The sequence below is a fragment of the Crotalus tigris genome, unplaced genomic scaffold (genome assembly GCF_016545835.1).
Source record: "Crotalus tigris isolate CLP2741 ecotype Arizona unplaced genomic scaffold, ASM1654583v1 scf7180000024434.1680833, whole genome shotgun sequence".
In the NCBI taxonomy this organism is placed as follows: Eukaryota; Metazoa; Chordata; class Lepidosauria; order Squamata; family Viperidae; genus Crotalus; species Crotalus tigris.
The window spans coordinates 1,296,629-1,314,899 of NW_024100602.1; the positions used below are offsets into that span (position 1 = coordinate 1,296,629).

General features: G+C 38.1%; 1 protein-coding gene across 5 annotated transcripts in view; it reads left to right on the plus strand.

Annotated features, from left to right (window-relative positions):
* Positions 1-18,271, plus strand: part of ARMH3 (armadillo like helical domain containing 3) — a 150,163-nt gene that overhangs the window by 91,044 nt on the left and 40,848 nt on the right. For all 5 annotated transcript variants that reach the window (XR_005555157.1, XM_039331096.1, XM_039331099.1 and 2 more), the window contains exon 24: positions 17,707-17,785. Coding sequence is in view for 4 of the 5 variants with exons in the window: in XM_039331096.1 (XP_039187030.1) it covers positions 17,707-17,785 (79 nt within the window). In the remaining variant the exon portion in view is untranslated. The remainder of the gene's footprint in view (positions 1-17,706; positions 17,786-18,271) is intronic.

The window sequence follows — 18,271 nt, forward strand, 5'->3', positions numbered from 1 at the left end:
TAGACAACTGTCCTGGGAAAGGGGAAGGTGTGAGAAAAAAAATCTCAAAATACTTGCATCTAGATTCTGTTTGGTATAAGAGGTGGCAGAGGGAAATATCAGGCTTTCAAATTTTGCTATTTTGCTATGTATAAATTAACAATCAAATTCCATACTAGAAGAAAGTACCATTCTTATGATCCTTGCAATCTGTTCCATCACCTGCTTCTCTAATAATGATTAGTGACTAACTCTAGGATGGTACTATGTGCTCAAAAGGAATAGTATGCCTGCATCGTAGAACACTCTGTGATCCATTGCTACCTTAGAGAAGTCAGTACAGGTAGTCCTCAACTTACAACCATTTGTTTAGTAACCATTTGAAGTTGCAACAGCACTCAAAAAAGTTACTTGTAACAGTTTTTCACACTCACGACCATCGCAGCACCCACATGGTCTCATAATCAAAATTTGGATGCTTGGCAACTGGTTCATATTTATGACGGTTGCATTGTCCTGGAGTCATGTCATCACCTTTTGTGACCTTCTGACAAGCAGAGTTAACGGGGAAGCTAAGATTCACTTAACCGTGCTATTAACTTAACAACTGCAGTGATTCACTTAACAACTGGGGCAAGAAAAGTTATAAATGGGGCAAAACTCACTTAACAACAGTCTCATTTAGCAACAGAAATTTTGAGGTCAATTGTGGTCATAAGTCAAGGACTATCTATACCTTATTTGAAGAGTCGGCATGCGCTGTAAATTGCTCGCTATACTATAGGTAAATAATTGGTGTGGCAAATACTAGACATGATGAAATCAAGTCCAAATGACAGTGCTTAGGCTGCTGTTTTGTTATTTTTGTTGTTTCATCTTCAGCATCCTTGGCAAGATGTGGTCAGTTTTCCAATACTTCTAAAGTCAGTAGTTTTCTGGCTTCTGATGTGCACTGGGTGAATTTTAAGCCTCCTTAACCTACCATTGAATTTTCTTTAGCTTCACTGCTAAAACTCCAGATGCATGGAAAGGAATAGAATATGTATGTTGTGGAGAGATACAAAATTCTTATCATAATAGAAAATAACTAATAATTTTTGTCTGTAAAATATATATAATTGTATAAACTACTTTACATTATAAATTTGTTAATGTTTCTTAGAATTTATATGGGAAAAAACTGACAGTCGTAAAAGTGAGTTATATTTTTGAGAAAATGGATGTCTGTCCATTCCTAAGTTGGTTAGTTGTCTACTAATGCTAAATATCTGATTATCATCAGTAGGGATAAAATGGTTTTCAGTTAATATATTTTTCAGTCAACAGCTGATTTGCAAATTCATTATTAATGTCAAGGTTCCGATAAATGAGACCAGTAAAAGCAGAACTCCAAGACAAGAGGTTTCCTTAAAGAATATGTTTATTGGCTACAAAGTATCAACACAGTTAAAAGTGAAACCAATCTGGAGTTCCCTCCAAAGTGTTACCATGTTACAAAGTTGAACTTCCCACCCTAGCACGAGGTAATCAACTATGTTCTCCAATAGAATACTTTGGCGGGCTTTCTAATGGAAGGCTCAGCCTGCCAAAAGTCAGACAGCAATGACCTTGGTTCCCATAGGACAAAATATTGTTTAGTCTAACATTAAAACCACCCATTCCCCCCTCCCAGTACTGTGGCAACCGAAAATAAAGCAAAAATGGCTTCAGCCAAGATCGTTGCAGTGTTGACAATTATTCTATTCCTTTTCTGTTTAATAAACAGTGTAAGGGTGATCTGGCCATAATTAATTTTGCAGTATATGATTTAAGAAGTCAAAATGGCGGCTGTGATGGTGCAATCAAATTTCTATTTTTTTATTGATGTTGCACATAAACATTTATTATTGTCAGGCAGAGCTTCAATCCCTCTCTCATGATTCTCACCTTGACTTTTTTGACTGTACCCGTGGACACTCCTGCCTGTTGCCTTTGTTGGTGGTGGTCAGAAAGTTGTGTTTTGAGGAGAAGGTTCCTCTTGTAAAATTCTGTTATCATCTGATAAATTGCTTAGAATACATTAGTGATGATAAATGTGATTTGCTTAAAGGGAAATCTTTTCATTTGATTTAGTACTTTGAGGATTAATTGCTTGCCACACTAAATTGCTTCATAAAACTGCACACTTTTTAAAAAATTCAATTTCTTCATGGTTTGATTAGTTAGACCAGTCCACAGTTTTGTATGTTAATTTCACTACTTTATTCTGTACTTTTAATGATTATTAATTCTTGCACAGCCTGTTTTGGTTTTATATTTGTTGCTACTCCTTTAAAATCTCTGGTCCCTTTCTTTTCTTTTTAATGATATGCTTAGCAAAGAGAAGAAATTACTCTACAAAATGCAATAAGAATGTAATCAATAATTCCTTGTAACTTTACCATCAATAATATTTCTGTTAGAAGATCTTGGTTGTTAAATAAATGTTTAAAAATACTGATAAGCTTTTTTTTTCTTCTGATTACTTAACATGTTTATGAGATAACATTTAAGTTCTAACCATTATGGAAAGCATTCAACTGTATCTACAGACGTACATAGCTTGTGATAATTATTTTCTAAATGTCTTACTGAAAGATACAGTACTTTTACATGCTATTACTTGTATGTGTCTCAGCTTTCTCCAATTTGAACAGTAGATATATATGGAATTTGGGGTATCTGACCCTGTGCTGCCCATGCTTATCTATGTTTTAGCTTAATCATCATATTAAACCATAGGGTGTTTTGGTTTGGTTTTATGAGAAGTGTTAATCCAACTATTATTGTCTGTAAATTGTGGCATGCAATTTAGTGTCATATCCGAATTATGCTTGTTCAAAATTCCATGAATAAACAAACTGTGGCTTAGTGCGGAGTATGAATTGAGTGTACATGTTAAAATTATGGATATCTTAACATCAAAAGAGTCCTCTGTTGATGCAGAACATAGAAATATCCTTGAATCAATTTGTAAGACTGCTTCTTCTGTGACTTTGTGGCTTGACTATATATTCACTATCTTTCATAGTTTAAAAAAAATTCAGTTTGCTATGATTATACTCTCTGTCCTAGATTTTATTGCAAGCATATCACTGTTTCTTATTATTATTTTAGGAACTGGAAGTATAACTGAAACTGATTTATAGAGACGCATAGAAGAACCAATTTGCAAATAAGCAATGTTAGTTCAGTATCAAGTTTATTGTTTAGAAGAAACAGGATATTGACTTTCCATACGCTAAATGGCAGATAATATATGTTTGCATATGTAGCTGGAAAAGAATTCTAGAGTCTAATAGGATAGCAAATTATGGTAAGGCATGATGTGTCTGCCTTCTTTCCTTATGTAACAGTTCTTGCATATTTTTATCAAAGATATCTCTCTTCCTCTCTACAGTGATATACTTCAAAATACCTTTTTCCTTTCTGTTAAGTCTTTTTCTTCTAAGTAAGATGTAGCTTCCACAGCTATATTCAAATCATTTGGTCATCCCATCAAATTTCACTGATGCTGATCCTATTTATCCTCCTGCATTAGGATTTCAAGTTATCCATATTTGTTTCCTATACTCTCTGCCCCAATGTAGACATTTTTGAAGCTGTAAATGGCACCCTTACTGGTTTCATTGTTGTAGTTTCCTATAAAACTCTTAAGTCCTTCCTTTATTTTTCTGCGTTTTCCTTCTTTTTGGTGTTGTCATTGACAGAATAATCAGTTCAGGGCTTTTTTCATTGTCTTCCTTTTTTCTTAATTTAGCACCTGCCTGATGAAATTGGCAAGGTGCTCACCAAACATACCTTTCCAAACTTTCTTAGTTTGGAAAGGTGTCTTTGGTGGGCTGTCTTACCACAGTCTTCATTTAGGTTGCATAGTCCATAGTCAAGGAAACCAGACACTTGGTAGCACCATCTATGTTGCCAGTTGTTCATTTCCAGGATCTTGTTCTCTCTTATGCTATGAACCTTTGCTGGAAGGAATAGCAAGAATACTACTTTCCCTTCCAGTTTACCTTCCCAATGAAGTGGTACCTATTAATCTACTCATATTTGCATGCTTTTGAATTGCTAGGCGGGCAAGAGCTTGGGCAGGAATGGGAGCTCATCTTCTTGGGCATTGCTTAGATCTCAAATCCGGGCTGTCAGCTTTCCAGTTGAGAAGCTCAGCATCTTTAACCACTAAGCCATCATGCCCCATTAATTATTAGAAAGGGTTAACTATCAGGGGGCAGGAAGGGGGTTGAAGTGTCTCAGCAACCTTTCTGTAACATTTTGGATTTATGTAACTGGAAGATATTCTCCCATCATCATAAATGAGTCTGTACATTGTTTTTCCTTTATTTTGTTAGTCATATTATGTGACAGTAAACAAATAAGTCTGTAAATTATAATAGAAAATTCTCATCAGCATGATGTGATTTGAAAGTTTCATTTAAAAGTAGAAATAAACCACAGGTATGAACCAAATGTAAACCTGCATAAAAGATTGATAATTTTATTCCCAAAAATAATACACCCATTTTATTCTGAAAAATTGAAAATATTCCATACCATTTTATTCACATGCATAATAAACTGCTGTTCTTTGAGGAAAATCAGGATGATATTAATTTAATCCCTTCGATGGTTGCTGCAGAGGTCGGGTCAATTGCTAAAATAGGCTTTTTATTCAAGAATATATTGTTCTCCCAGATCCGCCTATCCTGATTTCTAATAACAGTAAAGTATTTCCATTTTTAGCCAACTAGGTAATTCTTTACTTTCTGGATCCCTTTATTCTCCTCTTGAAGATAGAAGATACAATCGTTTAAATTGATCTAGCAAAATATTTTTTTTCATTAGAAAGGGCATCTCTAATATAAAGAATACACATATTTCTATACTTTTGGAAACTAGGTATGATTCACAAAACATGTCTCTGTAGCAGGAACCACAGATGCATCATGCTTTTTAAATGGAAAAAGCATGTAATGAAATGGCTAATTAGATTTCTAGTATAATTAAAATATTTTCACTTTTTGCCTTTGCAAGACCTTGAAACATTTTTAAGTGTTAGAGGATTGGAATCAAAATCTATTATCAACTATTTTGAAGCATTGAGAAGAATTGTAAGCCCAGGTATAATCTCAGTTATAGAAGATAAATCAGTACTTGCTAAAAATCATGACTAGGAAATTATAATATGGCATCTGGTTTTATAAAAACTTATTTTTTAAAACAAATAAGTCATTCCATACTGTAGTGTATCTTTTGATTAGTGATCCAGTATTATTTGAAAGCTGAACTAAATGTAACATTAAAGATACATCTACATATTAAAGTAATTTGACCGTCACTTACTTATTTCCCTCTTCGAAGCAAATGGATGATTCAAAAATGTGAAAATATTTTTTATTTTAATTAATTAAATAAAATTTCAAGAAGAGATACAAATATCTAATCTAATTTTTGAGATTTGTATTTATATGCATATTCTATATTATCCATGATACATAATAATCAGTGATTATATAGCTCATGAAAACTTCATTATAGGAGAGATACAGATTATTCACAATTATTAACATTTTTGAGAATTTTGAATATTTGATTATCAGCCTTTAGAAACAGGTTTTAAAAGAAATTTAAAATCCAGTGCTGTACTCTGGATAAGGATCACAGAAAATTTGATTCAAAAAAAGATGAGAGGAATTATTTAAGATACATGTGTCTGAGACCTTGAACAGCTACTATAGTTCAGAGTGAACAGAAGATATTTGTCTGATATAAAGGCAACTCCATTTATTCACTTAAAAAGCAATTTTGAATTTTATATTTCAGAGAACAACGAATCTGGAAATAGTTGATTGAATGAGACGGTTGTACTGTTTATTAGATTAATTCCCTATTATTAACAGCAACAATAATAATTAACAATTGCATTGTAAAAACTTCCAATTACAGTCTTTATGTTTCTGCCTAGCTAAGTAATCAGTACTGTAATCCACAGATATTTGTCCATCTTTTCATCTTCTTAAGAAAGCTCTTGCTGTTATATGGCAGATATGCTCTGTAACATGTTTCTAGAGCCACTGATTGTATGCAGTATTAATGATAAATGAAAAATGGTCATACTGAGATATTTAATCTCTGCCCCTTTGCTTTTTGTCATAGCAAAGAAATCAAAGAGCAGTGATTTAGCAGAGTTGGAGGAAGAGTACTCTGACTCCTCACTTGTCTTAAATCTACAGCTGTGAGAGGAGGCAGAAAATTAGTTCATTCTTCAAACCAAGGAGATAGACCCACTTGCTTGGTATCTAGAATGTGATGAGATATAGAAAATTACGTGCCAGGGAAGAAATCAAAAGCATTCAGTGTGTTCCCTGTTGCAAGCAAGCCAGGACAAGATAAAAGGAAAAAAGCTTTGAAAAGCTATTGAAGTCTCAGCCTGCCCAAGCAGACTGACATTTCCTCCTCCTCCATCTCTCTACAACAGCTACACAAAGGATACATCCATATTTGATGGAAATGAACAGGTATGAAAGACGTTTTCTGTTATCATCTCACAATGCTTTTGACTCCTATCTCTTCCTGCAGGCTGAAAAATGAATGCACTTTTTGCTCTCAGATTAAAGTATCTCTTTGTTTAGCTTTGCCCATTCAGTTTATTTGTGTGTCTACTAGAGTTCTCTTTTAACCTATGACCCAACCACTTTATATTTATTACTGAGATAGAGAAACCTTGTTCAAAGTAAGAGATTAAAGCCTGGCTAGAAGGAGAAACCTGTCTGCCTCTTTTTAAATAGTTTGCTTGACACAAATTCGTGGGATTGCAGGTGCAATAGCAGAAACACATGGGGGAGGGGAATAGGTAGAATTATAAAATTACTGACTAGGGAAAAAGTCATTTAGGTTGTTGAGTCCAACCTCCTGCTTATGCAGGAGCATCCAGACAGGTTATTGCTTAGCCATTACATGCATCCAGTGAAGGGGATCTACCATCACTTTAACTAATCACTGTAGAGCTGTTCTTGTTGCTGGAAAGTGTTTTTTTTTTCCTTCTAAAATTCAATCAGATTATCCTTTCTTGTACCTTAAATCCATTATACCTTGTTTTGCGTTCTGGAATGAGAACAGGTCTACATGGGGCTGCCTTAGAAGGTTACTCGGAAACTGCATTTAGTGCAAAATGCGGTGACTCACATGCTTATTGCTGAGAACCTCCAGGCCATGGACCAATACCGATCTGTGGCCTGTTAGGAGCTGGGCTGCACAGCTGGAGATGAGTGGTGAGCAAGCAAGCAAAATCAAAACCGTCTCCCCCTGTCCTCGGTTCTTCCATGAAAGTGGTCCCCAGCTGCTCTAGTGCTACAGTATATTTCACTGGAACTATAAGAACTCCTTTGGCTTTCAGTAAGCGTCAGATAGTGATAGTTTTAAGTTGTAAAGCCCCTTATGACTTGGTATTTGGGTATGTACGGAGTTCCATTCAAAGATCCTGGGGCACAGGGGAACTACCAGAGGACTGGAAAAGACCTGATGTAGTTCCCATCCTTAAAAAAGGAAAAAAAAATGGATCCAGGGAATTACAGACCTATCAGCCTGACCTCAATACCTGGGAAGATCCTGGAAAAGATAATCAAACAACGAATCAACAAACACCTAGAGGCAAACAAAGTCATTACTAAAAGCCAACATGGGTTTGTCAAAAATAGATCATGCCAGACAAATCTTATTGCATTCTTTGACCAAGTGACAAAATTAGTGGATCAGAGGAATGCTGTGGACATAATTTACTTGGACTTCAGTAAGGCATTTGATAAAGTAGATCACAACCTACTACTTGACAAGATAGAAAAATGTGGGGTAGACAGAACCACCACCAGATGGATCCGTAGCTGGCTGACCGGCCGTACTCAGCGAGTGGTCCTCAATGGAACTGCATCTATATGGAGGGAAGTGTGTAGTGGGGTGCCCCAGGGCTCTGTTCTGGGCCCAGTACTCTTCAACATCTTCATCAACGATTTGGATGAAGGGATAGATGGAGAACTCATCAAATTTGCAGACGACACCAAGCTGGCAGGAATAGCCAACACTCCAGAAGACAGGCTTAAGATACAGAAGGATCTGGACAGACTTGAACACTGGGCACTAACTAACAAAATGAAATTCAATGGTGAAAAAAGCAAGGTTCTACATTTAGGCAAGAAAAACCAAATGCACAAGTACAGCATAGGTGGCACCATGCTCAATAGTAGTAACTGTGAGAGGGACCTCGGAGTCCTAGTAGACAATCACCTAAATATGAGCCAGCAGTGTGCTGCAGCTGCCAAAAAGGCCAACACAGTGCTAGGCTGCATTAACAGAGGGATAGAATCAAGATCACGTGAAGTATTAATACCACTCTTCAATGCCTTGGTAAGGCCACACTTGGAATACTGCATCCAGTTTTGGTCACCACGATGTAAAAAAGATGTTGAGACTCTAGAAAGAGTACAGAGAAGAGCAACAAAGATGATTAGGGGACTGGAGGCTAAAACATATAAGGAACGGTTGCTAGAATTGGGTATGTCTAGTTTAACGAAGAGAAGGACAAGGGGGGACATGATAGCAGTATTCCAATATCTCAGGGGCTGCCATAAAGAAGAGGGAATTAAGCTATTTTCCAAAGCACCTGAAGGCAGGACAAGAAGCAACGGGTGGAAACTAATCAAGGAGAGAAGCAACCTAGAACTAAGGAGAAACTTCCTGACAGTGAGAACAATTAATCAGTGGAACAGCTTGCCTCCAGAAGCAGTAAATGCTCCAACACTGGAAGTTTTTAAGAAGAGACTGGACAGCCATTTGTCCGAAATGGTGTAGGGTTTCCTGCCTGAGCAGAGGGTTGGACTAGATGACCTCCAAGGTCCCTTCCAACTTTACTACTATTACTATTACTACATGTAAATTCATTGCATCTGGTGCATTATTTTCAGGCTCAGATATTTACAGCCCCTCAGTGTGAGACTGTTGGGCATGAGTACATTTTTTCAGTATATGCTCTGTTCCTGTGGAATATTCTACTAAGATATGGACAATGCCCTCTTTTTTGGTTAGATGAAAATTTCCTTGGGAAATGTTATTGTTTCTGTTGAGGTTTTTAGTGTAAATTATTGGACAATCATGGTAGATTGGATTTTGTGTCTTATTTCTCCCCAGTTAGCTTTTCAAGGCTAAACATTCCAAGCTTCTTGAATTAGAGCTTACCTATCCTCCTCAGATTGCAACTGCTCATTTAGGAATGAGAGGAATCACTGCAAGGCAATGGCCCCAACCCCCAGCCCTCACAAGCAGCCCAAAAGAACACCTGGTCACTAGTATCAAAAGTTGCCCAAAGAACTAATCAGAACAAATAGGGTGTACTTCCTCTATTCAGGTCATGACAAAAATTCAGGACAGTGACTAATATTGTCTCCATCCCAAGATAGGGCTTGAACTCTGATTGAAAAGGTGATACATAATCATGGACGATGATGGACGTATGGCAAACAGATCTGGCATTTACTACCAGGATCTTGAGGCCATTGGTGCCAGCAATTTGACCACCCAGTGCCCAGGATGAGGTTATCAGGGCTGGAAGAGGTGACTGCCAGCAAATGGAGTTCTTCTTTCCCCTGGAACAGCTACCTACATATTTTTGATTCTAGTTTCCAGACCCTTTTATTTTTTTAAAAAATAAAAGAAATGTTTTATTTTTTAATTCTCATATCTCTGAAATACATTCCAAAATAAACAACATGGTTAAATATTTTCTAGTCTGAATTTTTTCAAGGAAGATTTTGGAAAGCATGTTGCTTTAGATCTGCGGTTCTCAACCTGTGAGTCGGGACCCCATTTGGGGTCAAACGACCATTTCACAGGGGTCACCAAACAACACAGTCCGCCATTTTTTCCCCTTTTCCTTAGCTGTGCTACTCCCTTTTATTCTATTGGCTTTTGAAAGCCAATAGAATAGATTCTCTTGAATAGAGTCTAATTCTATTGGCTTTCAAAAGCCAATAGGAATTGTCCAGGCTGTCTCTGCCCTGCTGAGCCCGCCAAAAGTCCCATTCTGCAAACGGTGCTGCAAGTTGTCTGCAGCAAAGGCGAGCTGTCTGGAAGTTTCCACCCCTCCCTGCTGAGCAACTACTAAAAATGTAAGTAAAAGAGGGCCAGGGGTGGGAGGTGGGAGGCCGGCGGGCGCAGGGAGGGTTGCTGGCACGCGTGGGGCCCGGTGGGTGCCTTACCTCCCTTGGGCTGGGCCAGCTGGTGGCCCAGCCGGTGGTCGGCCTGCGCCGTCTCTACCGCTTGCCAGCTACGCCAGAGCCGTCGCAGGGGGCGGCACCACGCATGCGCGGTGCTCCCGGGCAGGGAAAGTCCTCGACTTGCGACCGGTTGGGTAGTCCTTGACTTACAACCGGTTGGAGGTTGCGGCATTAAAAAGGTTGAGAACCACTGCTTTAGACAAATTTTGTCTAAAGGGACATCTTAATGAATATGAAATCTTGAGGGTCAGAGGACATATTGTACAGCTCTAAAGTAACTGATCATAAAGGGTAGGCAGGCAGATTTAATACTTTAGTTATCAAGTACAAGTTATCTTTTTAAAGCTAACACCCTCTTCCCCCAACATTGCTCAACAGTTAAAAGAAAATACCTGTTAGGAATCAAATTGTTACTGCAGTTTGCTGAGACTAAAATTAAGAGCAAATTAAAAACAAATTGTCTTCTTTTTTAAAAAAACTAGAGAGAATACAAAGTGGTTACAAAAGGGTTTCTTTTTGTTCTTCTATCTTGTGTTGGGACTCTCTTGGAAGTTAAAAGCAATGGGAGCTGCATATTGCTATAAGGTCACAGGTTGTGCACTTGTAGATTACATAGAATTTATATAAGCATGATCAATAAATGATTTATTACATCTGCTCAGAGGCAAATTATATTTCAAAAATTATAAATTAGGTCTCTAATTCTGTACAAGGTTGTACATTTAAAATAGTACAATAGCATGATTGAAGGACTCCCAGTGTCAATATGTTTCTTCCCACCTGGAGAAATTAGCTAAAGTGGGCATGCTCTGTGTCTCATTGATTAAACAATGCCACCTTGCAGGATGCAAGACATTTGCCTTCCTAGTAACAGCTCTTGGTTTGTGGAATTATACCTCCCCCCCCCACGAGGTTAGGATAATGGTTGAATGTCTTTGGGTTCTTTGGTACTATCAGAGCTGTGGTGGCACAGCGGTTAGAATGCAATATTGCAGGCTAATTCTGCCAACTGCCAGCAGTTCGATTCTTGCTGGCTCGAGGTTAACTCAGCCTTCCATCTTTCCAAGGTTGGTAAAATAAGGGCCCAGATTGTTGGGGGCAACATGCTAACTCTGTAAACCACTTAGGGAGGGCAGTAAAGCACTGTGAAGCAGTATATAAGTCTTAAGTGCTATTGCTATTCCTATCTTTCAGCCAGCTGTATTCTTTTTCTCTGGTATATATTGTTTTCTTTTACATTTCTTTTAGAATTTTAATTGCAAGCTGTCCAGAGTCACTGTGAAGTCATCCTTGAAAATGAATGAGTAAATAAATTATAGGAAGCTACTGTGTACTTTTTTAGGATATGATGAGAACATGACAGAATGGAAGTAAACATATACACACATAATTATATACAAACTTCTGTGGGGATATGGCAGTGACCTCATAACTGAATGTCCAATTTAGCTATCAGGCAATCACCCTTGGCATCACTTCGTGCAGATCTTCTAGGGAACCAGAGAATGTACGTTGTGGGCAGTCTTGCACAATATGTTTAATAGTTTGCATATCAGCACCACAATCACAGTATTGTGTACTACTGTATAAAATACCACTATGTACTGATTTAGGTCATATAAGCATTGTTAAACTTACGACAATTTCCCAGAAACTTAAGCAGCTCTTTCCCATAATTTCCCTTGAAGTTGTGGAGAATTGAATCTGAATTAAGGTGCTTATCCCAGTGGAATCAGATTGGTCCAGATACATATTGTTTGTGAAACAAATTTAATACACTCAGAAAATAATCTGTGTTGCCTAAAGCAGGATTCTTCAACCTGTGGGCCATGGCCCACTACCGGGCCATAGCCTGCTGGCTACAAGGCCACTGGACAGGCTGGACAGGTGGGCTGTGGGACAGGCTGCAGCCGGGTGGCAAAAACAGGGTACCGTGTGGCAAAATGGGGTGCCCTAACGCCCACACGGCCTAAATGGGGTGCTGCATGGCCAAAACGGGGCATCATACTGCAAAATGGGGCACTGCACTAGCGCCTGCATGGCAAAAACGGGGCAGGGCTAGCGAATGACACGTGGGTGCTAGCACTGCCCCGTTTGCATCACGTAGGCGCTAGCGCTGCTCTGTTTGCATCTCGTGCATGCTCGTGACCCCCTTTGCACGCGTGTGCGCTTAAAATGCTGCTTCTTCCCTTTTCCTCTGGTCCGCCAACCGAGAAAGGTTGGGGACTTCTGGCCTAAAGCTAACAAGAATCTTTAACCTACACTGTAGCAGAATCATCAGGAAATTTCAGACAGCAATAATGAAATCATCAGGAAATTTCAGACAGCAATAATGAAATATACTAACACTCTTCCAAAATAGGTAGACCTGGTATCATATGAATGTTGGCCAAAATCATTGATTTATGAGATGTAGAGGTTCAGCTGCCTTCTTTGGGTAAATCAGTGGTAAGGATGATTTGTTATCACCTCTTTTGGGGAAAAAAATGAAAAAATCCAAATGATTGAATTTCTGTTTAAAAGGAATTCACTGGATAAAAAGTGTATGTGTATGAGAGGGAAATTTTGTTCTAGATTTCACCATGTTATCAGGTGCAGTACTTCATATAGTTCTTTAAGACATTTGCCTTAAAAGAGAGAGGAATTAAGACTTTCCTTTAGATATAGTCTACTAATATCAGATCTTCTGAATAAGATTCTGGAACGGGTAGTGGTTCTTCCAGTCAAGACAGTTCTGAATGATACAAATTGTTTAGATGCATTTCTGTCTGAATCCAAGGTGGACTTTGAGAAAGGAACCAGTCTGACTATCCTAGTTGGTAATTTATACTGAGGAATTGACAAGCAACGAGGAACCCTGTTCTCGTTGTCTTCTCAGAAGTTCCCACTTAAAAAAAACAACAACCTGTTACAGTATTCCCTGGCTTATCAGATATGGTATGCTTCTATTTCCCTGGCTTGTTTTCTGATCTACTGATACTGAATGTTTTCTGTTGGTAATAGTTAGTTAGATTGTGTACACCAGTGGTGGCGAACCTATGGCACAGGTGCCAGAGGCAGCACTCAAAGCCCTCTCTGTGGGCATGCGCGCCGTCGCCCCAGTCCTAGGCCTTCAGCTGGGTTTTATAAAACCTTTTCGCTTTAGGCCTCTGCCGCCGTGTGCAAAAAAGAAAAAAAAGGTTCAGTCAATCCATTTCAACTTCTCGCGGGGAAAAAAAAAGATCTCGCAAAGTTGGAATTGATTGATTGAACTTTTTAGTCCCACCCAGCCTGCCGTTACCACCGCAGCCATGCCCACCCAATGGGCCACGCCCACTTGGCACCCGATGATACATAAGTGGGTTTTGGGTTGCAGTTTGGGCACTCGGTCTCTAAAAGGTTCGCCATCACTGGTGTACACCATCCAGAGACACTCTCCAAGAGGTGGGCGGTATTTCTGGCTGATTAGTTGCCTTTTTCACAACTTGGTCTCTAATATCTCCAATATATATGGGATTATGACATTTTACTGTGACATAGGCTGATAATGAGATTAGATGTGACAAAATACTACATTTTTTGCGTTCTCTTTCTTGAATGCTTGCTAATCCTTTCCATCTATTCAGACATTGATAGTGCTGTTGATACGGAAGACTGAAATCATCAAATCTTCCTCCTGAACTCTCATATTTCGAAAATAACAATTGAATAGATAGGAAGAGTATAGTGTACAACAAATGCCCTCTTCTCCAACAAATAGCTTAGGTGAAATAAGAATGTGTGGCAGGGATGATTGAAATGTTCTTTCAATCAAATGTTATTGTTAATGAAGGAGTTCCTTACCAGCAGTTTATGAATAACAAATATTCCTTCTCCAAACGCTAGCACAGTAGGAAGAAAGGTCATACTGGATGTAGATTATAGCAAATCAGTAACTTTTATAAGTACTAAGCCTCAGAAAAGTTAATTATTCTTCTGCTTCTACATTACATTAGCACTGCATTATGATGCTGGCATAGCCTAAGTGAAATCTAACCTCTTCAGTAGGTGGAGAAAAGCAGTATATTTTTGGATTCAGTTTTTCTTTCTGCTGTTTAAGGTGGAATGTAGTTTTGATATAAAACTAAGTGGGGGAGTGATTTTCTCCCTCTCCCTCCCTTCTCTCTCTCTCCCTCTCTCTCTCCCCCTCCCCCTCCCTCTCTTACTGACCATAATTCCAAAAGTTAACAAAATAATTAAACACTCTCTATTTCAAGTAAAATAAAACAAAAACATAAAATTGTAATTAAATAATTGAGGCAATCAAGATGTGTTAAGTTTTACAAACAATATAACAAAATTTTGCCATATCCAAGCAAACAGATATATAAAATGAATCGGGATATCTGAGAGATATGGAAGAGATCCTTGCTTCCTTATACAGTAGAAGTTGCACTATGGCACAGAATAGCCAGTTAGTTCAGTGGATCCTTCTTTCAAGGACACAATCTTAGCTCATAAGGAAAATAAGGAAACAATAAATTCATGTTCTCATCCTTTCTATAGAATTAAGTGGAGTTTTAATCCAAAGCTTATTATCACAAATAAGACTTTATAATCAGACATTTTTCTTGTTCATTTTCTTGATAAAGAATAATTGAGAGTTACTTTTTGCAGAGAAGCAGAATTGTCTATTTAAAATTGGTTTTGCTTGTCCTTTTTTCTCATTATGAAATATTGAATTGTACTGTGTAACTGTTTGATAAAATGAAATCCTTCAAATTAAAAGTAAATAACTTCTGCAAACATTCTCTAGAAGCTAAAGAATACAATTAATTTTAAAGATTCAATTTGGAGGAAACTTACAGAGAAAGTAATTTGAAACAATAGAAAATTGCAATATAGTCTGGTGAAATGTTTGTCAAGTGCATGATCACTGAGTGTGTGTGTGTGTGTGAGAGAGAGAGGGGGGGGAGGGAGGGAGAGGGAGAGAGGCTACAAAGATCACTGGTTGCTGCTGCCTCATTTAAATAAAATTCCCTTGTGCAGCAACCCCAGTGTTAACTCTCATTCTGGTATGCCTTGTTGTTAGGTACAGGAATATTAAAAGATAATAGTTGGATGGTTTCTATAGCCATAGATTCTGATTTTTAAAAATATAAAAACTTTATGAAATCTTCTTTTGAGCAGTATTTCATTATCTTCATAATTTTAACTTCCTATTATACATTATCTTCACTTCCCAAATTATAATTGCATTGCATTGTGTCTAATATTTAATTGGCAGATTAAATATTATGGGGACATCTGTATTTAGATTATCCCATCTGCCATGAGCCACTCGGTTAGTGCATTGCATATAAAGCCTATGATGTATATCACAATTTGGCCATAGATTGCCCTTAGTCTTTAAGTTAAATAACTATGAAGTTGCTGACAGGGCAGTTATTTTGGCTATGAAAAATAAGGAATGTCTTTTGCTCTTCTTAAATCAAGGATAGTGTTTTATATTACGTTTTCATTGCCAAGACGTCATTTTTGGCTGTGAAAGAGGAAAAGTTATCTGAAATGTAAATATCCCAGTAGTTGCATATCAGCAAAAAAAATAGTATGTATATGCTCATGCCTATATACAGTGGGGCAAAAAAGTATTTCGTCAGCCACCAATTGTGCAAGTTCTCCCACTTAAAAAGATGAGAGAGGCCTGTAATTGTCATCATAGGTAGACCTCAACTATGAGAGACAAAATGAGAAAACAAATCCAGACAATCACATTGTCTGCTTTGGAAAGAATTTATTTTCAAATTATGGTGGAAAATAAGTATGTGGTCAATATCAAAAGTTCATCTCAATACTTTGTTATATATCCTTTGTTGGCAATGACAGAGGTCAAACGTTTTCTGTAAGTCTTCACAAGGTTGGCACACACTGTTGCTGGTATGTTGGCCCATTCCTCCATGCAGATCTCCCCTAGAGCAGTGATGTTTTGGGGCTGTCACTGGGCAACACGGACTTTCAACTCGCTCCAAAGGTTTTCTATGGGGTTGAGATCTGGAGACTGGCTAGGCTACTCCAGGATCTTGAAATGCTTCTTACGAAGCCACTCCTTCGTTGCCCGGGCAGTGTGTTTGGGATCATTGTCATGCTGGAAGACCCAGCCATGTTTCATCTTCAATGCCCTTGCTGATGGAAGGAGGTTTGCACTCAAAATCTCACGATACATGGCCCCATTCATTCTTTCCTGTACACGGATCAGTCGTCCTGGTCCCTTTGCAGAGAAACAGCCCCAAAGCATGATGTTGCCACCCCCATGCTTCACAGTAGGTATGGTGTTCTTTGGATGCAACTCAGCATTCTCTCTCCTCCAAACACGACAAGTTGTGTTTCTACCAAACAGTTCTACTTTGGTTTCATCTGACCATAGGACATTCTCCCAATCCTCTTCTGGATCATCCAAATGCTCTCTAGCAAACTTCAGACGGGCCTGGACATGTACTGACTTAAGCAGGGGGACACATCTGGCACTGCAGGATCTGAGTCCCTGGCGGCGTAGTGTGTTACTGATGGTTGCCTCTGTTACGTTGGTCCCAGCTCTCTGCAGGTCATTCCCTAGGTCCCCCTGTTTGGTTCTGGGATTTTTGCTCACCGTTCTTGTGATCATGTTGACCACACGGGGTGAGATCTTGCGTGGAGCCCCAGATCGAGGGAGATTATCAGTGGTCTTGTATGTCTTCCATTTTCTAATTATTGCTCCCACAGTTGATTTCTTCACACCAAGCTGCTTGCCTATTGCAGATTCAGTCTTCCCAGCCTGGTGCAGGTCTACAATTTTGTTTCTGATGTCCTTCGACAGCTCTTTGGTCTTCACCATAGTGGAGTTTGGAGTGTGACTGTTTGAGGTTGTAGACAGGTGTCTTTTATACTGATAACAAGTTCAAACAGGTGCCATTAATACAGGTAATGAGTGGAGGACAGAGGAGCCTCTTAAAGAAGAAGTTACAGGTCTGTGAGAGCCAGAAATCTTGCTTGTTTGTAGGTGACCAAATACTTATTTTCCACCATAATTTGCAAATAAATTCTTTCCAAATCAGACAATGTGATTGTCTGGATTTGTTTTCTCATTTTGTCTCTCATAGTTGAGGTCTACCTATGATGACAATTACAGGCCTCTCTCATCTTTTTAAGTGGGAGAACTTGCACAATTGGTGGCTGACGAAATACTTTTTTGCCCCACTGTAGTTTCTAAACAAACAGCATAGTTTCAATTCTAGGAAAAGTCCAAAAATGGACCAGTTTTAAATATAAAATGAAAAGAAAGCTTGGTGATAAATGAATGATTCAATTTTATTCCTATTTTTCTATTTAGAGCTATATATTCTTACAACTGTTCACTTTAAGTTTTATCTGCTAATATGCTACTGTGGATTAAAATATTTCTATTGCCCCTTTCTAACCTTCACGTATGGCTTAACATTCTTCTCCCTTTCAGAGCTATCATCAACCACTTCAATCCAAAGATAGAGTCCTATGCTGCCGTTAATCACATCTCACAGCTCTCTGAAGAACAGGTGAGTTGCATACTTCTTTTTGCTAGTGATACCTAGATCATTCTTGATTATACACTGTAGTCTGGAAAGGATTATTCTCCCATTTAGCTAACACAAAAGTAGTTTTGTAGCAAAGCACATACTTACTGTCATTATAGCAGTTCCTATAGCAGGATGGAACTTCAGATTGTAAACAATTATAATTCTGGAAAGCAGCCTGACAAGTAAGAAAGACTTCCTCAAGAATGATTTAGAAAAGGGTGTCAATGGAATCAAAATGTTCTCCTTTATAAATGTGTGCTCATACCTAATGGATCTGGAAATATGTAATAAGGTATTGACAGGTACTGTACTATTAGAGCAATAGATGGAATGCTGCTTTATTGTGGTAAACAAAGATAAGACATATATTAGTAAATGTAGTGTTTTCATGATTAATGAATTCACTAAATCTTAAATATCTATTTTAAATACATCTCTGGATGAAAATATTTTTCATAAGAGTAA